The 23,344-nt window shown below is 40.7% G+C and overlaps 1 protein-coding gene across 2 annotated transcripts in view; it reads right to left on the bottom strand.

Annotated features, from left to right (window-relative positions):
* Positions 1–23,344, bottom strand: part of KLHL29 (kelch like family member 29) — a 253,368-nt gene that overhangs the window by 137,237 nt on the left and 92,787 nt on the right. Inside the window, exons 2-4 of one of the 2 annotated variants that reach the window (XM_086461618.1) lie at positions 12,626–12,739; positions 6,141–6,282; positions 4,835–5,377 (exon numbers count right to left, since the gene is read on the bottom strand). In XM_086461618.1, the coding sequence (XP_086317744.1) occupies positions 4,835–5,377; positions 6,141–6,282; positions 12,626–12,739 (799 nt within the window). The remainder of the gene's footprint in view (positions 1–4,834; positions 5,378–6,140; positions 6,283–12,625; positions 12,740–23,344) is intronic. The other variant, XM_086461619.1, reaches the window with a different exon arrangement.

The following is a 23,344-nucleotide window of genomic DNA, read 5'->3' as shown; positions in this document are numbered from 1 at the left end:
AGAATTACAGGTCAAGCTGAAATCCCTTTGAAAATTCAGCCTTTTGTGAAGAAAAAGTTGATAGTTATTGACAAAATGTTGTACTCTGCCTTGTTACTATTCATGATTAAGGAAAGTAAATATTGTCTGAGGTCTAATGAGAATTCCAATGCAATAAAGTCAAGTGTGAAAGGTGCAATCAATAAGTGATGATGCAACAGTATTCGTTTGTTGTTTTGTTATTGTTTAGTTCATGGTATTTGGTGATGCTTGAAAATGAAGTGTTAAGAAATTAGTGCTACAAGGATTAACATTCAGATTTTATTTCAGATGTTATGTTTCTACAGTCATTACATTCTGAACACTAATTAGCATCTGATTTCTTTTCCCACTAGTTAAGGACTGCAAACCAAAGAATTATAGAACAAAAATACTACGGAAACAAACATCAATATTATCCATGAACATCCACAAATTAAAACCATGATGTCCATGGTTAATTTTACACTGCAGGAGAAAGTACTGCAATGAAGAACTGTATTTTCCTCATTTTTTTTGTGTTAGCAACTGCTTCAAAGTATATCAAGTTTATGAAGAATACATCTTTTCAAATGTATAACTGATCTCAGAGTCCAAGCTGGAACGTTTATCTTCCCTCATATGGCAAGGCTATCCACCGAGGGTTCAGTTTTGGATTTAATACAAGATTTGGATGTAAAGAAGCATACTGCCCCTACAAAAAGGACTAAATCTCAGTTACTCAGTTATTTTGCAAGGATACCAATCTCTTCTAGTCCTTCATCCGACTGATTAATTTCTCTCTGTTTGGGCTCAACTGGATTGGCAGGCACATAGACATTGGTCTCTCACTGTGCCATGGCATGGGATACCGGTACCTTGTGTCAGAAACCGAAGGGACGATTTCCGTCCCTCTCTCTTCTCTGCAGGCATGTTGAGCAAGTGACAACTTGTGCTGGCACATCATGTAGCCTGAAGATAACGAAATTATGTTTGAATATTATTTGCAACTCTGTATTTTCTGCAGAAGCCACACGAAAACCTGGCTATGCGAACTTCAGTGGATCTTCACTGAATATGTTCACAGTGAACATCTTCCCGGTTCTGAATGCTCTGCTTTATTAATTCCCCTGGCACTTAATCTTTAGATTAGAGAGCAAGACTTAGGACATGGATAGAAAACAAGGGCTGATTCTGTTCTAAAATATTAGGTTATGTGTCTATGTTAAGGTGACATGCCTTTTGAAGTCAGCTAGGAGTATTTGGCATAAATCCTATCCAAAGAGCAATTACAGGCCTAACCAGACACCTCTCAGAACTGCTGTTGATTGTGTATGGTGAAAGATCCCATGTATTTCATAAGGCAGCTCTACAGTTCTTCGCACATTGCTAAAAGCAATAATTATTTTGAAACATTATTTATATCTCTCATAATGTGACTGCTTTATAAATGCACTATTTAAATGGATCATGTAGCTAAGCTTAACATTCATATTTAACATATTACAGAAGCAGTAACAAATCCCTTCACATAATATAACCCAGCCAGACCAAGAAGATTCTCTAAAAATGCAAAAATTATTTTCTTACAAGTAGTTTCAATGGAATTAGATAGGACACTGTAAAGATATTGACATATCTGTTTTATATCACGATTCTTGTTAGCAAAATGTATTTTTTACACAGCCATGTAAATGACTCGACTCTTTCAGTCACGTAAGCGAGATCTCTTGACCTATTGCAAATGAGATGGCATACTAGCAGTGCCTTTAACTTTTGGTAACTTATTTGTTTACTTTTGTTTAGAAACGGTCAAGTAAGAAAGCTAGTTCTGTATGAATACAGTATAATGTGGCCCAAACATGTACACAGCCAAATGAAAGATAACTACGGGAAATAAAACATGATGTTTCAAATCAGCTCCCCAGTAAAGTCTAAAAATCTAAGAAACCCTACTATATCAACCAGCAAGAACTGCTCTTTCACTTAAGGGATAGTTGGGTAATTATTCAAACCCGTACAAGACTGGATTGTCAAGTGAAATAATAATACAGAGTATGTCAGGATAATGAGATAGATCTTAAGGCCATTAGCAGTGGCTCTTATTATAATACTGGCCAAAGTTCCCCAAGAAAGAGAGAGAATATTTAAATGGAACTTGTAGAGAACTAGTTTGAACTTTTATATTTGAACACCGTAGTACTGTCTCATACTTTCCATTCCTTCCTGGGGAGAAAGGTGCCTATCATGCAAGACTGCGAAAACAGTCAGGCTTCAGAGACTGAAATCCCTGAGGGCAGAAATTAAAACAAAAAATAATTTGAAAATCAAGCCACATTGAAATCCATCCAGTTTACATTAAGAATCTTATCCTAGTGAGGTTTTAAGGTCTGGTTAGACGCTCAGTTGCCTTCTTTTTCCCCATTCTTTCTCTCTCATTCAAAACAACCAAACCCAACATATACCTTCTCTGATGTTAGATTTGACAAGAAGAATTATAGCTTTAGACGTATGGGCTTTTAAGATTGGAAATGGAGGAAGAAATTGCTTTTTCTCTATAAAATAGGTCCTGCTTCTGAGACATTTGTATATGCATGCTTCATTATCTTACGTTTGTTTGTTTCTAACCACTACGGGAACAGGAATAACTCAAGAGCTGACAGTCATAGAGAAGCTAGCTACTCCCTGGGAAAGCAGTTGTCTAGCTCGTTTAGCAGTTTATAAGGTACAGTACGGCTAATGTGTTAGCAGTTGTCATGGATTAGAAATACGGCTTGTTTTAAAATTCTCCTTACGAGCCTCTCCTAGGTACAAACGCTTCCAAATACCGGACCAGAGCTCGGTCTGGCATGTCTGGAACACTCTAGCGAGGGACACTCCTCACCTTAATGAACACCTTCTTGGCTGACTGCACTCAGTGGCGCTCAGACAATTAGACTAGACTAGGGTTTACAGCAGGTTAAGCAAGAATGCTGACTGAAACTTTGCAAATCAAATATTAAAAGACTGATTAAATATTTTACGATCTTTTTACTTAGGCCTGATTTGAATTTTACTTCATCTGCTAGCCAGAGATATGCTGAAGGTTAATTGATGAAGGAAGAGTAAATAACAGCTGATGCTGCTGGCCCTGAGTATGCAAGGCATTCAAGAGTATTCCTAACCTCAAGTGTGCAGTCACTGACGTGCTCATTTGTCTCACTAGGTTAGTGTCACTAGGGCTCAGATATGTGATCAAATTACCGCAGTGAAAGTGGTTTAAGCTTATGTGTTTTTCCTTGTATTGTATATTTGCACATGTCTCCAATGACACCAAGTAATCCTTTAAACTGTTAATTTGATCATGTACCCGAGTATCCAGTGCAGTAAATTGGGATAGGTGGCTATGAAAAGTGGAGATGATGCCTTTTAGAAGACAAATAGCTTCCATGGAGAAGAGAGACATCCAGCAGAATAACTACAGCTCAGTCTACCAGGATTAGAGTATAAATCTCTCCCCTTTCTTCTTCTACAAAATCAAGGGTTTGTACCTCACAAACCTGAGCTGACAAATTGCTTTTGTGGATTTTGATTTTTCTTTAAAAGGGAGAGAATTAACAAAACTCTTATAAAGCAATTATTAGTCAATTTTTGGCTACGTGACTGGGACAGTCACTTAAAGCCCATCTAGACCTTAAAGAAAAATTTAGAAGCTCACCATCCAGCAATTGTTCTCATCATATTTGGAGCTTAGAGCTGAAAATTTAAAAGCAGTCCAAACATTTAGCTTTAGAAAAGTACTGCTGAGGTTGTGCCTGAATTCCTTTTCAAGAGATGTTTAGTAAGGATTTGTACATACTAAAGTACAATTTACGTAATGAGCAGGAAGAGTTATTGGACTAATAATTTTTAATGGAGATTCCTTGTCTTTAATACAGAGCTACACAATAGAACTTAATAGCTTGTGGCAAGTAAATAATTTACACGTGGATTGTGTCTGAATACAAATGTATACATAAAATATCACAGACTTAATGAAGCCTTTGGGGTGTTTTTTTTAAAATCAATTTAATTGATTTTGCAGATAGGTCCGCGTTTATATCTTTGTAAGCTACATTTCTCTACCTGCGCATGTGGCACAGTCATGATTTTTAATGGAGGCAGGGAAAACTCTGCAAATGAAATTAGAAACTAAATACACAGAGCGTAGGTATTTTTGAAGTGTCTAGGGTAAGACACTTGGAAATAACACTCCAACGTGACCCAACGGTGTGGCTCATTTAGAAACTACTTATCAGAAAAGGTCAACCTCTCAGGAACACTCATGACTATTCAGGATGTTTTGCAGCATTGGAGCCCAATGAAGCTGGTAATGAAGCGTTTTCCCCTTAACGCTGAACGTTTGGGGTTGTTCACAGCTTCAGTCAGCAGGCTTACTTTGCATTTGGCTTGGGCTTCTGCTAGAGTGGGAAGAAGACAACGGTTGAAGAAGGTGGTTAGCGTTGTGACTAAGGCACAACTGAAGCCAGAAGAAAAGTGGTTGGATGGAAACATGGGTGTGTGTTTCAAAGGGAGAGGCACGGGATGATGGCTGCTTTACCATCAGGAGCACCAGCTAATCTGACGGGCCCGGAAGCTGTCACTACAAAATACACCCACGGCTCTTTCTAACGCACTGCTTTTTGTCATCATTAACTCATACGAGGTATGCATCAAAGGAAAGTACGGAGATAGATGCCGGAGCTGAGCCGGCGGGCCCGAGGAGAGCGGCAGGGAGGCCCAGGGGTCCACCGCCATCCTTGGCCCCGCCGCCCGCCCCCGCCCGCGCGCCCCGCAGGGCCGAGCCGGCCCGCCTTACCTTTGGGGTGCCAGGGGTCCGTGAACTCGTACTTCCCCACGCCGATCGTCCGCAGCATCTGCACCCCGTTGGTGTTGTCGGGTCCCCCTGCCGCGTTGGGGGGCAGCGGGGCGGCCGCCTGCCCGTTGGTGGCGGGCGCACTGCTGGGCAGGGCGGCCGAGGGCAGGGCCGGCGGCGGCGGCGGCAGCATGGGGCAGGCCAGGTGGCCGTTGCCCACCGTCCCAGGGCCTGGGTGGGCCACCGGGCCCACGCCACTCATGGAGGACATGCTGAGGGGCTGGCTGTTGGTGTACAAGGGCTGGCTCTGGAGGTTGACCACCATGTTGCTGAGGGGCTGGGAGGGCTGCGGCTGGAGCTGGTAGTGGGCTGGCATCAGCGGGAGCTGGGGGGTGACGTGCGGAGGGAGGGAGGGTGTGACGCCGATGACGGGGGCCTGGACGTTGGCGGCCGGGCTGAAGGTGGGCGGCTGCGTCATCCCGTAGGAGTGCGTGATCAGGGCGGGCTGGCTGCCTGCCGCCACCGTGGTGACCCAAGGCGCTGCACCTGCGGCACGAAGGAAGGCTGGCAGTGGTGGCGGGCTTGGCATGGGGGAGAACAGAAGAAAAAAAACCAAACCACCCCCAGCCTTCCTCTCCTGCACCCGTCTGCTACCAAATTGCGCCGACGCACCCTTCTCCTTCACGGTACCTAAAGTGGTTCAGGATCTGCAGCTGTTCCCAACCAGTAAGTGTGTAAAATTGCTATGGTGACGTGAGTGCAATTGTTAAAATACTCATCAGGTGATGTGTGGAATGTTTGCAGCTTTATGTATTTTGCACTTTACGCAGCTTAAGCGCACGCTTCCAAGAAAATTAACCTCTTTCCCCACCGTGCTTTCATGGCTCCCCGACAAACACTCCGTGTGTATAATAATGGTGCTCCAGCCACTACAAAGAGATTGTAATTAGGCGTCTGGCATAGTAGCACAATGTATGATATGTGTCTGGAAGCTGGAAATCATTTCAGGTAGTTCTGGACATAAAAGAGGTCTTAAAGTATTACAGAGTGCCTTTTCCTCTAGTGAAGTCAGAGAAGGGGGAAAAAAAAAAAAAACACTCTAATGAACTTGCAGGCTTCTTAATACATTTACATTAGCCCCAGCACAGAAAAAACTTGAGGGGTCTTTACAATGAGAGAAAAACCGTGCTAAAGAATAAAGAAAGGGCTTACAATGAAGTCTAATTTACGGAGGTAAATGGAGATAGTGCACCGAATTTGCTTTGAACGATTTTCCCTTGTAGAATTACAAATAAGATTAGAAACATACCTGGGTTTTCATTCTCCCTCATCTGTTTAGATGGAGGCTCATCAGTGTCCCAGGGTGTAGACTGATTGATGGGTGTCTGTCCCCACCTGACGCTTGTTGCAAGTCCTTGAGGCTGATTTTCAGTCTTGGAAATGCAAGGTGTCTACCAGAGAGAGAGAAAAATATAGAATAAAAATGTTTAGACTATTGGGAATAATTACTGTTCCTCATAGCTAGTAGCTTGCTTGTTTGTGTTTTTGTTACAGTCCAAGAGGATATCCTAAGATCTTTAAATATCATTCTCCTCCAGGCTTGCATGAAATGTCCATACGGATAATACAATACATTTGAAAAAAACCCCAAACTTCTGGAAATTTAATAGGTCCACCTTTAAAAAAAATCCACAACAAACTAGCATTTTCAGAAATAAGTTGCTTCTTTTGCCTTGAAAACAAATTAAAAACCCAACTCAGATATGGTAGTATACATTCAGTCACATCTTACATAAACCGGGACAATCTTCTGTTTGCTCAAATCTCTTCCAAAAATGGTGAGTTTTGTTTAGTAGAAGGCAGAACAAAGGAGACTTATTTACAACTGTAGGACAAATTACTGTGGAACAGTAAAGAGAAGTCTTAGTATTTACTGTCTGTCAACCCTTAAAATTGAATGCCAATAAAAAAAAAGCAGCATAACAGTCATTGGCTGTTAAAGTGGGTATGTTGGCAGTTCTTCAGAGGCGTTAAAATAACTGTAAAGTAGGGGAAGGATCGGGGCTGAAAAATCATCAAAGGGGGCATGATCTGAAAGAGATTTCTTGATAAAGAAACTATCCCATGGATTTAAATGCTAAGCCAGCCTTCCCCTTGCAGTTTTAGAGGATCTTCCCAAACAACCATGCCTTTGCTGAGAAAAGGCCCGCAGAAAACAAGGGTGCTCCAAGAGGTCTCATTTATTTAAGTCTGCAGCATATTTCATTGCTGGAAGATTAAAAGTTTTTTTGTTTTGTTTTTACTGGTGTCAAAACCTCTAAACCAAGAAAAAGGAACCAGCTGCCTGTTGCTGAATGAGTATTGAGAACTGAAGCCATAAAGAACAGGAGACCAGTCTGAGTCATCGCTTGTTTGCCTTACATCTGGGAAGTAATTTAGCTCTGAGATGGGGGTACAGCAGCTCCATAAATGCCCTGGGTCACATAGTACCAATGAAATCTCTGTCAACACCAGCAACTTTTTTCCCCGTCACCAGTACCTCAATCACCCCATGAAAAGAAGTCATTAGCAGACCCATTTATGCCCTCTGCAAACACATGCACACCTTTCCCAAGCCCATCATTCATTCCTCCTGTCTTCAAATCCGCTGGAGGTGCCACTTCCTCCTGCCCTCCCTTCTCTCCCACTAACACCCCCGCTCGCTCTTCTGCCCTGCTCCAATGCTGCCTCCTTCATTCAAGTGCCTCTGGCATCTCCTATCACCCATTCCCATTTCCACCTGAGCTTTATCCTCCTTGGCCTCTGGGAGTCAGGAGTCCTGGGTGCAGACCTTCACAGAAGACAGGGTTTTCATTGAGCTGCTCTCTTTGCTCCCAGAAGCCACAATGGGAATATTTTCCCCACTAGAAATGGTGTACTTCATTAAATGCAGTTGTTCACAGGGAAATGTGATTATTAATGTCTTTTTTTTGGTATGGAATCTTGAAGTTAGAATTTTCAGCTTGCATCCAAATTATCATTTTGTTTCTCAAAATGCATCAATTTATTCTTTTCCATGGTTTTGGGGGTCTTTTTTTGTGTGGGGTTTTTTGGTGTTTGTTTTTTTTTTTTTTTCCTTTCCTTTTCTATAATTTAACTTCTCCAGATTTTTTCTATTCTACTGGCACTGAGGACAACAATATCCAGGTTTTAGGTTCACATTTCCTTCTTCCCCCACCATTTCAACTACTTCTACAACTTTTGCAATTGAAATAAAAATGAGAGTCAGGAAAGGCAAAAAGAGAGGACATGCAGACACGCAAGAGCTTTAAGATTCATTCTGTTGTATTGATGGCAAAGAAAGGGCAGGAGGGGGAAAAAAAATCTCAGTTTTGAAATGCTTTCTATTTATAAACTGTCCCGAGAAAAGGCTCAATCTGAATACCTTTAGCTTTTACATTGTACAAGGTCTTTGACACAGGAGGATATAACGCTGTTGGTGGTTTACTAGTTCATGTTAGCAGTATCCCTTTGGATCTAGCTAAACTGTTTAACAGTGGCCAAAGCACTCTGCAGTAGAAAAAGAAAGAAGAAAAAAGAAGCACCACCAGCATTCTCTGCCTATGTATCAGCTAAGATACTTCCCCAGAAACACTATTATTTATCCCAAACCAAAGCTTTAAAAAACAGTAAATGCAATATAGAGAACTGGACATTTTCATGAATCATCAAAGACAGACAGGAGGATTCACAACTCAAATCATGCCCCGCATGTTCCACGTGTGGCATCTGTGTGTTGCATTTCTTTGTTGTATGAACTGGTACTTGTAAGTGGGTTTGAAATACGTACTTCTCATTATTGTGTGGCATAGTCAAGATGTGCAGCTTCTTGTGTAACTTTGTTACATCCCCAAGCTGCTTTAAAACAGTGCTGATCTAAAATAAGAAAAAAATATTCCTGTACCTTAAATAATACAGAACCACACACATACTGTAATTTTAAAAGAACCCATATGTTCTGTACAGAATGGGTAAGAAAGGGACTATGTAACACAGCTTTCCTAAATCCTACAAAAATCTGGTTGCCTATTTTGCAACTGAAAGCTTGCTTTCAAAAAAACTAGAGCACCAGCTCAGACACATTTGAAATTGGTGGAGGTAGCACTCAAATCTAGATCTAAATCCCACACTTGGAGCATTAATAAAAAGGAAGGAGGTTTGCAGGTTTGCTGCCAATAAATACTTCTCCTCCGCTCCAGAAAATGCTAGGTTTTTCCAAATTCTTTTTCACTGAATATGCTCACAGACCCTACTTCTCAGAGGCTCAGTGGACTTAAATGCAGAAGTCCAGCACATTGCTTTCAAACTGTACTCCTGAGCTTGTATTTGATCAGAAAAAGCTAGAGATTAGTTGGTATGAAATCACAATGCACATTCATGAAACACAGTTTAGACAATAATGGTGGTGGAAACAGAAAAACAGCTTACTGAACTTCTTTTTATATATATATATATATATATATACACACACTTCTGATCTCTGATCTAATTTCTGCATTATTTTTCTTAATACATGAAGGGTTACATTACAAGTGTTACATGTCTCTGATCTGATTGCAGCAATTACCCATTTGCGTATCTGGAAAGCAAAATTATTTCCAACGTTATGAAACAAAGGAACTTTCTGTCCATGTGCTCAGGCACACGACAGCGCTTTATTTGATGCTTTTAATGTACAACACAAATGACCAAAAAACGGCCTGTATTATGCTAGTTGTGCAGGGGGAAGAGACGTGCTCCATTAGTGATCTGCAGACTTCACAGAAACTAATTGTACTATGTTACACTTTTATCTTTAGCTTTCATGTCAGATGCTGGTTTGAATTAAACACGAAACACACGAAACAAAGGAAATGCATTACAAAATCTACTGGGTATATGTTTTAAAATACTGCCAAATGTCTATTTACATGAAAAGACAAGAAGGTTTCTAAAAGGTCTGTTGAAGCCAGGCTAGCCAAAAGCAGCATTGGCTATTTAATTGCCTGAAATTCATGGCAGACTACAAAGATTACTAAAGCAATCATCAGCATCTTTGTAGCACCTCTAAAACGTCCAATCTGTGCTCTTTGTCATGAATAGAGTACCCCAAATCCAAATCTGAGGATTTTTTTCCTCTTTTTTTTGAAACAACCATTAAGAACAAAAAAAATTTTCAGTTGAAGCTTGCATTTCACCTCATGCCTGCAACTTTGAACTCCAGCAGTGAGCAATCTCCCAGTTTTAAGGAAATTAACTGCAATACAGATGTACGGGCAGAACAGAGCAAGATGGAACAATTTCAGAATTACATGAGACTAACACAGATAAGTTGCCAGGTTGTCGATTTTTTGTAGCTCAAACAGTCATAAACCATGGCCCATAGGCAACAGTAATTGGTGTACAGCTGGTCCACTGAACCTTATTAAATTAAAACATTAAAAACCTTCAGATTCATGGGGCTTTCCAGAATATCCACAAGAAAGTTCACGAGCTCACAGCAAGCAGTTAGTGCTAAAGATTGGGAATTAGCAATTTGGTCTATACTGCATCAGTTTACATGGTTACTATTAGGTGTTCAGGAGGCATAGCTACAACTAAGTCTGACTTTAAGTCCAAAGTTTTACAAATATTTGATGAAATAAGGCCTAAACTTTTAGTAAGACCTTTTCTACATCAATGAAAACATAAAACCTATGCACTACTACCAGCATTACAGAGTATGTTAGTGGAATTAAAAAAAAAAACAAACAACCCAACAACTACAAAAATACAACAACAACAATTCCAATACAATTTTCCCCAGGCTGAACATCACCAAACACTTCCTGGGAGGTCCTTATAAACACATTTGAACAATTTCCCCAAAGGCTTGTAAAACTGCTGACATACATCCTGCTACAGCTCAGAGTGGTAAGATCTATTCAAACAGTTCCATGAGCAAAAAAGAACTAATCTGGATAGAGGGATCCTATTTGTGGTTCCCAGTGACCAAAATTATTTTACTAAGGCCTTCATTTAAAGTGATGGATGAGAAGTAGCGATTCTCTATTCCAATTATCTGAAAGAGATTGTGAATGGCAGCTTAATACTAAGATAATGTATCCAATATGCAACCCACTCTACTTTCTCTCCCCATTGAAAATAAAAAGGCTAAGACACATGCATGCATACAGGTAAACATTCCCTCCCACAGATTCAGGTTTTATGGCCTGTCACGGGTAGAAGCAACTTCAATTTAATGAGGGAACTCCTTTTGAAGCTGTTAGCTATGCCTTGCTCTAACGAGTAATGACTGGTGGCCCTGGTTGGGTTTTAAGCCTGAACGTGTCTGGTGCTCTAAAAAGCCTAGTGGTCTCTGCACCGAAGAGTTTATGGTCTAATTTGTAGTTCACGCTGCTAAATATTGCATGGAACAGGCATTATTTGTGTGCCTGAGGCAGGCATGTAAAATCTGAACCACAAAGGGATAGATCTTCATCTGGGGTAAATTCCTATGCAGTGTTGGATAGGATTCCATATTTCTGAGTTCAGTCTGTGGCCAAAGAAGCTCTTAAGGGTGGATGCAGAGCTTTTAAAGATGCAGTGGTGACAGCAGTATCTCCCTGGCACTGCCTGTTGGGCTGGGCTACAGAAATGAAACTGCTGTTTTAAGAGATGGATGTACTGTAATGTATTAAAAACCTAAGAGATATGGACAGGCCAGCATGCAAGAGAACGAGCTGTCCTGCAGTAAAACCTCATTCAAGAACTTGCTCATGGGTGGAGAGATGAACTCATCTACGTTACAGCTCCCATCACTAGGCAATTCTGCGATGACACAGCGCTGCTTTTCTCTTTCCAAAGCTAATGTGGGAGCAGCGAGAAAGAGAATCATTCAGTTAACTCACAGGAAAAATGTTGCTGCCCTGCATAAAAGACAAAAAAAGTCTTAGTTCCCTCTTGAGTGAAGAGAATAATTCAATACTGGCATCTTAAACACCATCCAGTGATGAGCCACCAGCCAGTGTGAGCTCTGGAGCACTAAGGTATAGCCTCCAGGTGAGACACACGGCTTAGCAGCGGGGTACAGTCTGCATCCATTCCCTTTTTTTCAGAGGATTTAAAGACATTCCTCACCTTGAGGTTAACAACACGGGCTTGGAGAAACCCATGAGTGCTGTGGGGCCCATGTCCCAGACAGGCACAGCATAACTGCCTTTATCCAGTCCTGATCCCAGCTCCATGCATAGCGGAGTTTCTCACCACCCGGTCTGCGAGCTGCTAAGAAGGCAGATGTATAGGCATGTCCAGCTTCTTCCCCCCGCCAACACCGACCCCACCTTTCCCAGGCTGAGCCTCTTAGCCATCTCATTTGCATTTGTGCCTCGGTTACCCTCCTAAGTAAGACGGTCAGCCAAATCTGCAAGCTCTGACAATGCAATGGAAGATACCTCCATACTGGGAAGGGGTCAACCGCTACTGTCTCGCCAACCCTTTCTAAGGCTCACTATCCACATTGGCAGCAGGTCTGGGGGGGGTGAGAGGAGAAATGAGGTTATGGAAAAGGAGGGAGAAAGATGGGATAGAAGGCGGCTGTGAATTGACCATAGGTGGTATCTATTTCTTTCTGGTGGCTGCACTGCCCAGAACAATCACTGCTTTCACACCAATGCTCCAGTTAGGTGCTCAGCATTAGGGGGAATGAATGCGGGACCATGGAATGATAAGTGCTTCACAAATGGCACTTTGTATTCTGTCTTGGTAAATTTCACCAGCAGAGGCTCAGGTACTCACCCAGCTGCCTTCGTTTCTCAGCGAGAACATCAGGGAACGGAGCTGAGGTATCGAACCAAGGTCCCGGCTGCGACACTTGCTGCTCCAGGACACCAGGGACATCAGCGCACGACACTGGGTTCGAGCACAGAAGCCCCACTTTAGCCTAAGCAGAACCTCCTCTACTAACACGGTCGGCATGCAGATCAACCCCAAATCAGAGCAAAGCTACGAATGCAAAATCATCTCAACGGAGGAGAAAATGCGCAACATCAGGAACAACGCGGCAGCACGTACCACAGAGAACATGCACTATGCAACGCAAGAGGGCTCTCAGAGATCCTGCAAGCATCCCATGGTAGAGGCAGATAAATCCAGTTCATCATAAGTGCTTTTTGTCAGAGGGCAAAAGGAAATATGCGTAATAATGGAATAAGTGCTTGTCAGACCAGAATCCCAAGGGTGTACAAAGGATGTAACCCCAGTGTACTGGCAAAGCTACTCAAGAATGACCTAACGGCAGACTGCTTGAAAATGAAACATTTTTCTTGAATGTAAATGCTGGCCATTGATAGGTTCAAGTCACTCCATATGGCAATTTTGATGCAAATTTCCCACGGATTTCTTTTCATTATTCAAACAGGACCCTAAATTTCATTCTGGATCAGGGCCTAAAGCAATAGAAATAGAGAGAGGAATACTTAGAAAGTAAAAGTCATGTGACTTATGGCTCCAATCCCAGTATTCAGTTACTTCTGTAAAATTTCCCTTTTCTTGCATTGGATGCCGACATTTTACATTCGAGCCCTCTGAATTCAGTGTTCAAATTGTAGTACACACTCTGTGGCAGGAAAGTGCATGTTCTCTGCCTACACAGCAGGCACATGAAAAAAAAGGAAAAAAAGAAAACCAAGATAAGCCTGTGAGTGTTGAACAGTGCTGCATGATATTACCGATTTATTAACTTAGCTTGATCAATAAGGCTATCATCAAGGGCACATTTAGTTTGCACATAAATTTCACTTTCTAACAAGCACTTTTGTGTGCTCGCTTTAGTTTCCATAATCTGACCCAGGTCTCAGGAAGCTTTCTTTAAGGGAGAACAGAGAATTCTTTTTTTCTAAAAAAAGGATCAAAGTATACTCCGTCAACTCTCAAACAAAAGGACAGTCAGTACTGTACAAACAGAATGCTTACCTTTCACAGCAAAAAGCGAAATAAGCCTATAGGTCCAGATTTTTCACTGCCTTAAGTTCATCAACATCAATTGAGCTATTAAATTGTGGCTGAATCTGTCTTACAGCAATTTAAAAATTTCAACTTTCTTTGAGAGTCTTCCATCAGTAAGATGCTAATTTAATGCATAATTTAAACTCCACTGTCCTTTAACTCAGCATTTGTAAATAATTAAAAAAGAACTAAAAATCCTTTTACATTTATAAAGCTGCCCCCCTTTTTCTACTGCAAAACAACAAAGACTTTTCAATCAAGAATTTATTTAGTCTTTAAATCGGAAAGTAAAAGCCGTATAAAAGATGAGGAGAAACTGATTTACAAGATAAAACAATTAGCTCTGGGATATGTACATTAAGACTAATAAATTTCACATCATATTTGAAAGGAGTGGAGGAGGAATCCCAGACATATTAGACTTTATTCAAATTCTATTGAAATGTTCAATTAAGAGCATCTTACGAAGGTAAGTTATGCAGTCACTAAAATTAAGACGTGAAAAACAGGATTAGAGCCCTGCATCTCTCAAAGAGACTATACACTTTAATAACCCATCCGTTTTCCTACACACAAGATAACATCTAAACTCTGGCTATTCCTGTAATTGCTCTGGTCTTGTTAAAAATTAGGGTTTGCAGGAGAAATACAAACGTATTCCACAGAAAAAAAAAAAAAAGTAAAATAATATACTGCATTCCCTTTTAATCAAAATAACGTAACGTATCTCAATGATTCTTATTAAAATCTTTTCTTCTGTGCAGACAGATGAAAATGCATTTTAAGACTCAAACAAGTCTGTGCAAAAACAGCTCGAACCCATCAATCTCCCAGTTGATTCTTAAAAGAAGCTAAACATTCACCAAGCTGTTCCGACCAGACGTGACTGGCAGATCCTTTTTGGGAATGAGGTCTCAAGATGCAACTCCGCTTCCATTCAGATTCATAGTTTTAATAACACAAGAAGTTCAGTGCAGGATCAGCCAGTTGGACAGTCATTTAATTTGATTTACAATAGACTGCTAATATATGTTTTTTTCTGGAAACACAGTCACCGTTTTCTCCAATTTTTCCGCTCTGTAGGTTTTACATCAAAGCATTCCTGCTTATTTCGTTTCCATATCTCTATGCTACTGGTGGGAAGCTGCCCTGCTCTCCTGTTTTCCTTCGGCAGAACTGATTCGTGGACTAGCATGAACGCTCCAGCTGCCTCAACCATCCTTCTAAAAGATTTATGGCAAACACATTGCATACCAAGCTATAAATCTAGTAAATGGCTATTAGACATACTTTGCTGTCCACAGCCACACAATTTAAAGTAAAACAGATACTGGTATAGCTGTGGCTAGCATTACTAGTAGACCTGTCAAAACTATGCTTCATTGCCACCGTTTTTTCCAGGCACCTCACTCTCATTTTTGGGGTTTGATTCAAATGATCCTTTAGTATTACTCTATTTGTGGGAATCTGTGATGCTAAATAGCCCTTCGTCATCCAAAGATAAATGGGTACTGTTAAGATTAAGCTCTACTTATACTTCCTTCAACAACAAATTGCTTTTTATGACATTTTCCTTCACTTTATGATGAAATTCAGTCTGGTTCGGGCCATTGGACTCCTTAAGAAGAGGAAACCCATCAAGGGCAGGGAGTTTGCCCAAAGACTTCGTGCATCTGAAAATCCTCTGTTATGTATGTTGTAAATACAATTGATGCTACTGAAGCCATAAAACCTCCTACTCTCTGCTCTTGGGAAGTTAACTCAAAGTAAACCATCTCTAAAAATAATCTCCCACTCAAGAAACTTCAGGGTGACAGGGAGAGAGAGAGGGCTTATTGTGAGCCCTAAATAATGCAGGCTGGTTCTGTAAGCCATGTAGGGAAGGACAAGCTAAAATTAAATGACCTTTTGTAGGGATACCTAACCTACAACAGCAAGTCATGACCTGATCTTTCTAATTCTCCTCCTCCACTGTTGCAGGTCATGGTCCATCAGAAGCTACTATTTCTGCTAGGATGGGTGCAGGGCAGACAGTGCCCTCGTAACCCCCCAGGATGAACTGCCAGGGAGACCAGCCTGGGGTCTTTGCAGATAATACCCCTTAAGAGGCAGTGTGTCCCCTGCTGAACTTGCTGTGGCTTTCAGGAGAGGCAAAGGCAGTTTTAGCTGTTGTTTGTGCAACCATCACCTTGAGAAGACAAACAGAGCCTTGGTTTGCTGTAATAAAGCTTCAGTTAGAGCACAAATCTACAAATATCTAATAGTGCAGATCAAAATGGCCAACTTTGGTTACAAGTACCAACTGGAGTGAGAGAAGAGTCAAAACAGGATCAAACACCTACTTTAAAAAAAATAATTAAAAATGGGATACTTTCCTTTCCACACAACAGATAGAGATCAAAATAATCTTTGTCACAAATCCAAAATCTCCTTTCCCACCCATACCAGTTTTTGGAGTAACTGTTAGCTACTGATTGCACACCAGACTATCCAGACCATATTAGAACAAAGCACAGAGCGTTATCTTGTTTTTTACATTTATTGATGATTCTGTGCCAAATCCAAACATAGATTACATGCTGATTCCCTTAAAATCACCGAGTCATTAAGGAAGTTGAGTCATGAAGCAAGACCCTCCACCCAAGTTACCCAACACCCCTGCCTCAGAAGGGGTCACAGAGTTTGTGAGATTAAGACGCTTTGAAAGGAGACACAAACCTGGACTAGATGATCATTGTAGGTCCCTTACACTGAACTACTCCTATTCTACTCTTCCTATTCCTATTCCTATTCCTATTCCTATTCCTATTCCTATTCCTATTCCTATTCCTATTCCTACTCTTTATTCCTATTCTATTCTATTCTTTATAAACAATTAAAAATACGTATATATACATATATATACACATCTCTCTCCTTGTACTACTGAAATGTGGATGCTATTAAAATGGTCATTTCTGCTTCTTTCTAAAGGAAGTACAAACTCCATGTACTGAGGAAGAAAAACAAGAGGTAAAAGCTAACAGACTAGCTGAGGATCTGCTTTTCTAATGCTGCATTTGATTAATTATGTGATTTATTTTCAATGACTGGTTCAATCAATCCTGATCAAATTAACAAAGACTGATCAGAAATATCAGACTAAAACACAATACAAATGATTTGGTTCCAGGGGATCCAATCAAATGAAACAGGATTAAATTAAACAGTGATCGGATCAAGAAGAAGTTGCTGTACAAAGCCAGAAATTTATCAGTACTTCAGGCCATTTGCTGTGTCTGTAGGTTGCCATTTCCAGCTCTTCCTAGAGCTCTCAATAAACTTTAAACAAAATTGTTTTTCGTAGGTATCACAAAGGGAATGTGGAAATTACTACTACTATGACTACTACTACTACTACTACTTCACAGTACCATAGTATCTGGGGCTCTGCCATAGGAGGCACCCTCTAATGAAAAAATACTCCCCTACCTCCACCCCCAGCAGTCTGTACCCGAAGGAGTTTACAGTCTATGTGCATAACACAGAGATCAAAAGGTGACAGAATATCAGGATACAATCAAAAAGTCAGAAAAACCCATTTAATTCTACAATGCTAGCAAAGCACAAAGATGAAAAAGCTACTGTTCAACAAGGAGCATTAATGAAAGTTGCCAGTGATACAGCTGGAAATGTAGTTCTTACCTAAAAATCAAAGTCAATACAAGTATCACAGGCAAAGTACTTCCATTTGCTGTGTACAGACCTAAACCTTCAGCAGCCAACAAGGTCCTACAGCACTGAACAGAGATGTACCTTCAAACGCCTTGAGCTCACGCTGGTTCATCTGGACCCATTAGTAACCAGCTGCAAAGAGACCCTGTGACCAAAGCTAGGCAAAAGAAAGGCTGGGGACATCAGAAGTCAGATCATTTGGAATCAAAGAGGAAAATGTAAATGCTGAGAGAGAGTGAAACCAAATTCAATTCCTGTCCTTTTTTTCCATTAAGAGAATAATTCAAAAGATAAACTTGAGGGATGTGAAGTGGTATTCCCTAAGGACTTTTAATAAAGCTGCTTTAGGATGCTGGCAGGCAGTCCAGCTTGTGAATCCTGGCCACACATGCTACGGTGGGATGAGGAAGAACACTGGACTGGTGGATGTGCCACTCACGTGGCAGCTGTCCTCAGTAACACAAGACAGGAAAGCTACACAGCCACCAATCACGCTGTGCACATTAGGGATTAAGCAGAGGGTTTTGTCCAGCTTTCCAAAAAACACCCAAACAAACCAGGAGTGAGCCTGTAACCTGAATAAAAGCCAAAGCACATGTAAACAGGTGAGATCCAAATCAACTGTGGCACCCATCTAGCGTCTCTTATAGAAGCATTCAGGAGTTGTAGAGGAAGACTCCTGCCCTATCACTTGGTACAGTACCACTTCAGTTTTTAGGTATACATTGCCCAGTAACTGTAATCAGACATTATGTCCATCCTGTGAATGTGTATCTGTCACCTGACAGGATTTAGTCACTTGTCATCACCCTAGGACTTTCCATGTATGCAGGGAACAGACCGAGCCAAGCGTTTTGGCCCACAATAGGTGACACCTGGAGTGTCTGTTGGTCTTTGTCTGAAATTAAACCACTACAGACATCAGACTAACTTCTGATGGTCAGGAAGCTCGACGTTCACCCACAGGATCTGGTTTGTATGGCCATGGCCATGTGTCCTGGCCTTGCAGCTTACCATTTGCACCACAGGTATTGATGGTGAAGGACTATCCTTGTAAGACTGAATGTCTGATGAGCTGCTTTACTTACTGAGGTTGAGAAAGTATTTAAAGAAACATTCCTCTCTCCCTTCCCACAACTTATAGACTTAATATTTTATCTTTGTTTTCAGCTACCATGGTAAGTATATTTTAAAGCATCAGCTCTTTCCAGCCAAAAGACAGTTGGCATTATGATTAAGAACGCATTATTTTTTTCTATTCTGTCCCCTTAAAGGATATCTTATTTGTATGTGCAGGCTTTTTCGTCTGCTCTTCCTTGCTACAATTTTTTTCAGTCTCATTGCAATTTTTTTCATGAGTATTCTCAGTTTCATTTTCTTACTTTATTTTCCCCATGTCTCTATCTCTCTCTTCACCCTTTCTATCACGCTCTCTCCTAAGTGAAATGAGAACCCAATTATACTCCTGTTAGAACTGAACTTTCAAATCCATCACATGCTAGTGGGCTCAAAATTAGGCAAATAAATTCCCTCAACCCTACAAATTAAATTGAGTCTTTGCATATGTTCTTTTAAGAGCACAAAGATGTCAAGTACTCACCCAGCTGTCACAAAATATGATGAGCAGGCACTTTTTATTCATTTTCTAAATCGTTTGTCAGATTTAACCGAAATGCTAATGGCTCCAAAAGTAAATTCTAATCTATCCTAAATATCTGGTTATTATTTGTATTACAGTAGGACTTAGAATTGTCAGTTGAGGATCAGAGCACAATCTCAATGCATTTTGCTCACAAAGACAAAGATCATTTGGATGATGTGCAGGTATTATTTCTCATTTTCTCAAATTTTATTTCATTATTCTAGCCAACACCCTTCTCACAGGTATACTCAACTTCATTTAAGAATAAAAGTACCATCAGCTTGTAAGCATCATGACTTAACGCATCTGCTACTGAAACCCAGGTCCTACATCTGCTAAAGCCAGCAACTGTCTCCCAAGTGCATATTTGGAAGGAAAAAAGCTATCATGAATGTCACACTTTGCTCATGCTTCGTTTCAGTCAAAGATGGAAGTGGGGCTGAGCAAGATTAGCCTCAGCATGTGGATGGGAACTTGCACAGAGGTGCTGATGCTGGCGGGCTGGACACTACACAGTGCCCCTGTAACTGGTCTGTGTAGGTCCAGCATATCCCAAACTTGTAGGATTCGCTGCCCCGACACCAAATACCTGTATAAATACCTGTATATTATTTCTCATGTGGTCAATTCAACATATTCAGGGAACCTGTGATGCGACGAACATATCCTGGAGAGTTGTTCTCTGTGTACTACCCTGTCTAAGAACCTATTAGGCCACTGCTTAAAGCAGGAGGGCAGCAGATCCTGGCTGTCAGTGATAATCCACTGCCAAAATCAATATCGTTGGCAAGCTTGCTCCATGGATATTTACGATCAAAGAGCACATTTTCCAAGAACGTATTGTCAGTCCCATTGTCTTGGCCCAATTTCAACCCCAGTAATTACATTTCTGCCTGCCTAATATTCCCCTGCTGCTTTGAGGAGATGTGGGAGCCCTCTCATCCAGTCCCACATTGTTTCACAGCATCACGGCCACGTTCAGCTCCAAACTGGACAGATTTTAGCGGCGGACACAGCTTTCTTTCCCTGTATATATTGTAGACAGCGGTTACTGCCTAAACAGGTTTGTGATTCTTAAAGAGGTGAAACTGCAAAGGTATTGTTGCTGTTATTTAAAAAATCATTTATCTGCCTCTGGAACTAGTCATCTTGAGACATCTTTTAATTTCCTTCTCTTTCATGAGTAAATTTGTACATTTAAATTATTTACCAAAGGTTGAGCTAGGTAGGTTACAGTTGGTGGTTTTTTTTTATTATTTATTTCACTAATAAAAGTAAAATATCTATAAAACGTGACTGTCTACAGCTTTTCAATACCCAGCTTCAGGGAGTTCAAGCCCTTTCAGATCTAACCAGGAGAGTTAACTCCACTGGCAAACTAAAAATCTGCTTTTCTCAGTGGAATAAAACTCCTGTTTACAGCTGTACAGGGCATAAAATGGGAGGTTTTAAACTTGTGACATTTCCATGTCTGGAAAAGCTGTCACACGCCCAGCACAGCATCTTACCTCGAGCTGTAAGCCCAGGGGCATTAGTAGCATTAGCCCAACTGTAAGAGTACCAGAGGGAAAGAATGGTGTAACTGAAACGCTTTAAAAACCTCATAAAAATATTTCCTATATTCAGAAAACAGAAGTTTCCCCGATGGGGAGTAACTCCTATTTCCAGTTGTACGTGCTTGCAATCTTGCTTCTCAAAAAGTTCTCAGTTGTACTCAACTGACCGACACCTGCCCGTCGGAAATCCTGGCTCACGTTATTTTGGGAGAGATCTCTGAATGCGCAAAGTTAGAGAAAGCACTGGTTTTTAAAAATTCTTAAAATTGTTTTAGTTTTAAAGACTATGCAACTATTGGAGGCTGCTCTGAGCCATACTGGTCGAATCAATCATGTAAACATGATTTTGTGTGTACTAAATACAAGTCATCGTCAGCTGCCTTCATCCTCATTCCCTGCACTCCTCCCACTTCCCAAAGGGACCATTTGGAATGTTTAAACAACTGCAATTTTAAATAGACACTGTTAAGCATATTTTGTATTAAAATGTAAAAAGAATGGCAAACAAAACAAGCCCAGCAAAAAAAATGAACCAGAAAAGTATGCATATGAGACAGACTAATAAAGTGTAAGTGCATGAATGTATTCTGGAGCATTTCCATGTGTCAGAGAGAGCGGAAAGGCGGTGATCAGAAGATGAGAAAATATGAGATGAGACACAAAATGACAGAAAAAAGCACCAGTTCAGGAGGAAGGAAGCAGGCAGGGAAAAGACTGTCTTGCAGATAAGCAAAGACTCTGTGTACAACACGGGGAATTTTTAAACGCTGAGCTTTTACCTACTAACATCAATATAGTTATTATAACTAACTTGGTAAGACCTAGGGGCAGCAGTTAAACAATGTAATACAGGTACCTAATTTAGGTGTCATGCCTGCTTCTCTCCATCGGCTCTGTCAGAAGCTGGAGTCTGGCAGCCCTGGATAACAAGTGGTCTAAATTACTCATCACTCTCTGGAAGGCAGGAGCCATTGTAAACTCTCTGACTATGCCCCCGTGTGCACTGCAGCAGAACCAGAGTGAAAAAGGAAAAAAAAAATGACAAAGAACATCATCCAGCTATATTACAAGCAGAAGAAAGAAATTCAGGAACTCTATGAAGAGAATCATGACCTAAACCAAAGAAGATGGGATACTGGAAGTTAAATTATCTGTGCGGAAAATTTAATGTAAAAAGATAGAAAAGAAAAAACAGTCTATGTAGCTGCAGCCTGGTGCATCTAAAGGGAAAAAAGCCAACCCCCCCCTGCCCCCCGCCCCCCCCCCCCAAAAAAAACAAAAACCAAAAACCAAACCCATAAACTAAACTAAAGAAATGGGAGTGCATAGAAAGGAGAGAGATTTTTTGATTTTTTGTTTTGGAGTATCTAGTTCCTAATTTAATCTTAATCCACTCTGACATTTATCCTCATGGATAATTCAGTATACAAATTTAGGGCAGAAAAAGAATCCATAAAAATAATAAAATAAGAGCTGCTTGCAAGGGCAGTAAAAATCGCCCTTGGGTAAAAATAGTTCCTGCTGCTTTGTGTCCCGCTCAGCTTCAGGCGATGTACCAAGATCCCAGGAACTACTTTTTTTTTCCCTTGTGCAATCATTTGTGGCTCTCATCCAGCCTCTGATTATGCTAATTGTATTTGATGGAATTTGTATGTACTCTCCTTCACTCTCTGAACATATACAAGATGCATTTTTAATTTTTAACTCTTCAAAAATAAATAAATAACTTAACTTTCTCCCCAAGGTTGTGTAAAAGTCAACCTTATTACTAGTTCTAAACAGCAAATATACAGCCTTTATTACTAGCAAAACAAATAACCTTTTCTATATTAATATGTTGCAACAAAGCTTTTAGTTAGTGTGAGAGGAATGTCATAATGTAGGAGTTTGCATAACACAGTCAGATCATGTCACCTAGACACAATTTCGTTTGCATTAAATTAAATCCATCATTGGAAGTGCAACTTTAATAAAAAGATACAGCCAAGTTGGCTAGATCAAGAGCCTACATCGTTTTGAAACAGATACTCAAAACAGGAGAGACGGTGAGCTGTTGTAAAACCATTCCCAAGGGTTACTAATAAACCCCAGGACTTAAATTCCTGAATAAACATTTTTTTTTTCTTTTTTCCCTTTCAAAAGTGTTCTTGACCAAGTAATTAGACATCAAAACCCACTTGATTTTGGTGAGACAAAATCAGATGACCTTAATGGCCTCAATCCAGGTTCCTTAACTGTCTTTGAGGTCCATAAACACATCGGTGACTGGGTTATTTCATACTTCATGGACATCCTCTGAACCTCTAAATTATTCTTTAATTTTACAGTGTAAAGGACTTGCTTCTTCTTCTATGTCTAGCTTTTCATTCTTTATTTAAGTGAATTTTAGTGAAAACCACTCAATGGGCAGCCCCGCGCACCTCAGTTCTGCTCTTCCACAGCTAAAGGCTCCCATCGCTCATATGCCTCCCCAGGATGCTCACCTCCTAGGGCACCTCACAGGTTGGACCATCCACGCTAAACATCACGCTGGCAATGACTCCTAGGGCCAAATTTTCAAGGGTATCCAGGTATCTTAATAACACAGGTAGGCACCAA

Source organism: Leptosomus discolor, chromosome 2 (genome assembly GCF_034619465.1).
Source record: "Leptosomus discolor isolate bLepDis1 chromosome 2, bLepDis1.hap2, whole genome shotgun sequence".
Lineage (NCBI taxonomy): Eukaryota > Metazoa > Chordata > Aves > Leptosomiformes > Leptosomidae > Leptosomus > Leptosomus discolor.
This window is presented reverse-complemented; position numbering and strand designations above follow the sequence as displayed.